Below are 5260 nucleotides of genomic sequence, written 5' to 3' on the forward strand. Positions count from 1 at the left end.
AAAGCTATGGAACGATCTACCTCTCCATATCCGCACAGCTCAGACGATACACACATTTAAATCTCTATTAAAAACACATTTCTTTTCCTTGGCATTTGACTGCAGTGCTACCTCCTTTTAGATGATTGTTTTATGGTATTTTATGGTACTTGTTTTAAACGTTTTAATTTTTAATTTTCTTATGTTATTTATTGTTCTTAATGTTTTTATTTATTTATTTTTATTTTATTATTTTATTTATTTATTTATATATTTTTATTTTTATTTAGTATAGTCCTTGGGGTTACAGATCTTGTACAGCACTTTGGTCAATGTCGTTGTTTTAAATGTGCTTTATAAATAAACTTGACTTGACTTGACAAGATGACTGCAATTAAATGCATTTAATAATTTTATTAGCATGCATGGTCACTGATAATGAAGTAATACAAAGAAAGGCACTTTAATATGAAACAATTAGAAGCCACCCTTTGGAGGAAGTTCATTTCTGTCACTTGTATCTGGAGCCTCATTCTTTTAGTTACTACCCAGATTTCATGGCTAAATCAGTTAACATACACTTAACTTTAATAGGAAACAATTACAAATCACATCTTAAGCATTATCCTTTTCCTACCAGTCTTAAAACTCAAAATGTAAATTTACACGGATATATGACATTTTAAATTTCTTAATTTTGGACATTTTAATGCATCCAGGCTTTACACACACATGATTTACCATGTAAAGTTTAACACTCGGACAATAACTTACTTTCAGTACAGTGAAGGATATCTAGACTTGGAATCTTAACTTTCTGTTGAGGGAATCGTCTCCAGTTGCAATGATGTGCCTCAGGGCGTTGAGGATTATAGCATTAACATCTGGATTCACTCCTGTCTCTGAGTGGTAGTTCTTCACTGGGAAAATGCTGTGAATAGGGATGCCCACATCTGCACTGAACTTCTCAATCTATATTTAAAAAAAAAGTTCAGACATTACTGATCAATGCTTAGGGTTTTAAACTGAAATATAACAAAAGGAAAATTGTTTTGACAGTTAATCATATTACATCTCTGCATAAACTCAAACTAACGTACCTTTTCCTTCAGAGATCTGCTCTTGTAGACATTTTTCACATCTGTGTTTATCTCAGGAAAAGCCTCGTCTATTTTGGTGAAAACTGCCACCTGTGGAATTCCTGTGCAGATAAGAAGTGAATGTGTGAATGGATTCTAATGTAAAAGACGATGTTCTCTAACACTTCTGGTTGTACATAAATCTTGTGGTCTATGTGGAAGAATATTTTTATAATTTCCAGATGACTGAACTCTGCCACATATCCTGAAATTCAGATAAATTATCTCCAAATGATAATGGCTTAGATGACATTTTTAAGGCAGATAATTCCCAATGTTAAAAAAAGAATAAACAGTGACTTTAGCTCACCCAGTTCAGCGGCTTCATCTCTGACATCCTTTATTGCTTCCACAGTGTCATCACCCATCAGAGACACAGTGTTGGCATCAACAAGACAAACCAAAACGTGCACTTTGTCGTTTTCAGTTGGAGCTCTGTTGTAGAATCTGTCACCCTTTGATATTTTACATTCAGGATTGAACTAAAAGACACAGTATAAAATATAAAATAATGAAAAATGATGAATTAGCAAATTGCTAAAAAGATCCTTTTCTTTTAACTGAATTTTTAAAATGCAGTAACTCTACCGTGTAGCCATCTTTTATGTGTCCCTTCAGCGCACGTTTGACATCTTTCACATGAATCCTTCTGTTTCTTCTGGTGACGTTTTTCAGTCCCATCATGTCATTTAGGACAAAAGGGTAAAAGTTGTTTGAGTTTCCCCTTTGGATCCTGTAGGTTCTGTACTGTGGATCAAATATGAAGAATAATATATTTAGATATTTTAACATAAAAAATACAAATTAGATTGATTTTCCCTTCACTGTTATCAGCACAGTCATACTCCATCCATACCTCTTTGGTGCAACAATCTTGAGCTGAGTTTTGCACCAAAGCATGGCGACATACTTGGTTTTGGAAGACACTGTTTACAGAGTTGATAAAACTGGATTTTCCAGCTCCAACCGGACCATGAAGGAGGATCCTAAGCTGCTGTTCTTCAGCCTGAGGTTTGTAGTACTCCACATACTGCAGATCAGTTGTGTTATTTCTGCTCAGGAAAAGAAATATTACATCATCTCACACCTTGGATGTGGAACAGCTGGATAGTTTCCTGACTGAAAGAGGAAACGTTGTACGATAATAAAACACTTTTTTCTTTAGTGAGTTGTCCTCACCCAAAGTTGATCTGCCTCCATGGTTGATCAAGAACTGAAAAGAAGCATGTTAAAAAGAGAATGATATGAATGCATAACTTTTTTTATTGGATGGGCACTCTGAAGATTACAGTTATTAAATAAACTTACATATAGGAGGAGGAGGAGGTTTCGATTGACTCAAACCCATAACTGGAACATAAAACATTTACTCTGAGCTCATGTTTAAATAATAATAAGTTTTTTAGTTTAAATAAATAATGACTAGTAATTAATAGTAGTTTCATTTTTTTTTTCTTCAAATGAGACTGATCTTACCTTCTCTGTGCAGAGCCTGCAGGCCAAAGCCAGAATGTGAAGTTACACCCAGTTTAACGTTCCAAAATCTGTGCTTTCACTTTCATTTTTATAAATCACGTGACTTCCAGGAATTCTCTCACTCTCTTTGGACTTCAGACTACTTTCATTTCCATCAGGTTTACACATAAAATTGTTGCACCCTCAAAAATAATGTCTGTTGGTAGCCATCTCATTTTTTGATAATGGTATTTTAAAAAATCAGTTTAAAAAAGCATCTCTTTTTAAAGTGACCACGTCCTTTTCAAGAAAACATGTATGAGCAGCATTATTTTATTAAAGAAGCACAGATGGAGCAGTGCTAGTGAACTGTTTGTGTCTGCTAATGTCAGCTCTTTGATGGCTGTTTTAAGGAATATTATGTATATATTTATTTGCCGACTAAATGAGTCAATAATAGAATTATCATATTGTTGGCTAACATTAAATATAGTGCAGTAAGATATACATCTGTATATTGGAAACATTGGTATGACTGCCTCCTAAAAGATTAGGAGTCTTTTTATGTACTCTTATTTTTTTTTTTCCTTTTATCATTGATTGTTTGGTGTTTTTTTTAATGTGATGTGGTCTACGAGTCTGTAATAAATCTATCCATCTATAATTAGGCAAAAGCATAAAATCAGCATTAAAAGGATGGAATTTCAGTCTGCTACAGTATAGAATAACCAGTATAGTATAATCCTACAGATTGCTGTGGTCCTCGGCCGGTGTTTGGTGCTCTTTTTGTGAAGTTCTGTTTTGTATTCTGTTTTTGGTTATAGTTATTATCATTATTTGGTGGTTATTCTGATTTCGCTGTGTTCTGGTCTTCCTGTGTCTGTGTTTCTCTTTGTGTCTCCTTGTGTCTTGACCTCTGTTTAGTTCCCTCTGTGTGCCAGTCCTCCATGCTGTTAAGTCTGCCTGTACCATGTTGGGTTACTTCCTGTTTCATTTTAACAGTTTCCTGTTCCCTGTACCTTGTGTTTAGTTTTGCTTCCTCTGTGTTATTAGTTTCATTTGTTTCATCTGTGGTTCCGGCTGTTTCCACTTACCCTGATTACTGAGTGTTTGCATATTTAAGCCCTCAGTTTTTATCTGTTCTTTGTTGCTTCATCATCATCATTTACCACTCTGTGTTTCACCTTATCTCTTAGTTTCACTTAGACCTGGCACCCGTCCAGTCCCAGTTAGCGTTTGTATTTTTCCTTGTCACAAGCTTTAAATAAACTGTGTTCAAGTTCACTCAGTGCCTGTCGAGTCCTGCATACTGAGTCCAATCCCGGCTGCCACGCAGCACCTCATGACACACATATTAATTTTAATTAGTTTGTAGAGTGATTTTGCTCATTTTTACTAGTTTTTATTTTTTGTTTAATGCTTAGTTTTAGTTTAGTTTTAGTTTCTCACTGTGGGTGACAGTGGCGCAGTGGGTAGGTGCTCACCTCGCAACTGGAGGGTTGCTGGTTTGAGTCCCCGTCTGAGCGCATGCTGTTGTTGTGTTCTTGAGAAAGACACTTAACCCACATTGCCTAAGTGTGAATGTAAGTCTAATACATTATTATTATATTTTATTTGTCAGATGCAAGATTTAAGGTGCAAGAGCAACTATTGTGTAATAAGACCTCAAGAAATTAACCCATTAAAAAATTATATCCAACAACCAACTGAAGGAATCAAAGCTCAAATACAGCTTTGTGAGATTGTGTGTGTTTGTATTTTGCGTGTCACACAGTGGTGTGGATATGCTGGTCTCAAACCCATTTATCAGTGTATCCTCCCACTTGCGGTTTTCCTGTTTATTGCAGTATTTCTGAATTGCTAAAATGCTAAACCCCATTCCCCAAACCAAATCCAAAGAGGCCTAAACGAACCAACGCTCGCCAAATAAATGCCAGCTAGACAAAAAAGATGGTCATAGACTTCAGGAGGAAGCCACTCCCTACAGCACCGGTGAACATCCAGGGAAAGGACATGGAGACAGTGGTCTCCTACAAGTACCTGGGTGTTCACCTCAACAACAAGCTGGACTCGACTACAAACACAGACGTCCTGTATAAGAAGGGCCAGAGTCGACTCCACCTGTTGAGGAGACTGAGGTCCTTTGGTGTCTGCACGACTCTGTTAAAGACTTTTTATGACTCAGTGGTAGCATCTGCCCTTTTCTATGCAGTGGCCTGCTGGGGGGTGCACCAAAAGGGACAGGAGCAGGATCGACAAACTGGTGCAGAGGTCAAGCTCTGTGCTGGGATGTCCTCTGGAGTCTGTGATGGTGGTGGGTGAGAGGAGGATGTTAGCAAAGATGACATCCATCATGGACCCCCCCATCACCCTCTGCATGAGAGCGTGGGTGAGCTGAGCAGCTCCTTCAGAGACTGAAACATCCTCGCTGCAGGAAGGAGCGCTTTCACAGCTCATTCATCCCAGCAACACATCATGATGTCATCAGTCAATTGGAAACTTTACTCCACTGGCATCACTTTATGCATACAGTACATATACATTTTATTTATTACATTCTCACCCATATAATGCATACTGTGTATGCTATACTTTACCAGCTACATATGTATATAGTGTTTTAATGTATTTGTGTGTATATGTGTATTGATATATGTTTTATGTATATAGTGTTTTCTATTCTATTC

At 36.9% G+C, this 5260-nt stretch overlaps 1 protein-coding gene across 1 annotated transcript; it reads right to left on the reverse strand.

Moving 5' to 3' along the window:
* Positions 1–404: 404 nt before the first annotated feature.
* On the reverse strand, positions 405–2661 carry LOC115789629 (interferon-induced protein 44-like). The gene is made up of 8 exons (XM_030743119.1): positions 2595–2661; positions 2427–2468; positions 2298–2331; positions 1975–2170; positions 1707–1865; positions 1429–1600; positions 1080–1180; positions 405–951 (listed from the first exon to the last, which is right to left on the reverse strand). The coding sequence occupies exons 2-8, from the start codon at positions 2464–2466 to the stop codon at positions 775–777; spliced, it is 879 nt and encodes a 292-aa protein (XP_030598979.1). The 5' UTR covers positions 2467–2468; positions 2595–2661; the 3' UTR covers positions 405–774.
* Positions 2662–5260: the final 2599 nt, after the last annotated feature.

Source organism: Archocentrus centrarchus, chromosome 12, assembly GCF_007364275.1.
Source record: "Archocentrus centrarchus isolate MPI-CPG fArcCen1 chromosome 12, fArcCen1, whole genome shotgun sequence".
NCBI lineage: Eukaryota > Metazoa > Chordata > Actinopteri > Cichliformes > Cichlidae > Archocentrus > Archocentrus centrarchus.

What these genes read in the sequence shown, in the direction of transcription:
- LOC115789629 (XM_030743119.1), bottom strand. Translation starts at nt 2,466, where the DNA reads ATGGGTTTGAGTCAATCGAAACCTCCTCCTCCTCCTATAT. An exon ending in TGGAGGCAGATCAACTTTGG is followed by an intron (nt 2,171 to 2,297) that starts GTGAGGACAACT and finishes TTTCCTGAGCAG; the next exon opens with AAATAACACAACTGATCTGC. An exon ending in AGATGAAGCCGCTGAACTGG is followed by an intron (nt 1,181 to 1,428) that starts GTGAGCTAAAGT and finishes TTATCTGCACAG; the next exon opens with GAATTCCACAGGTGGCAGTT.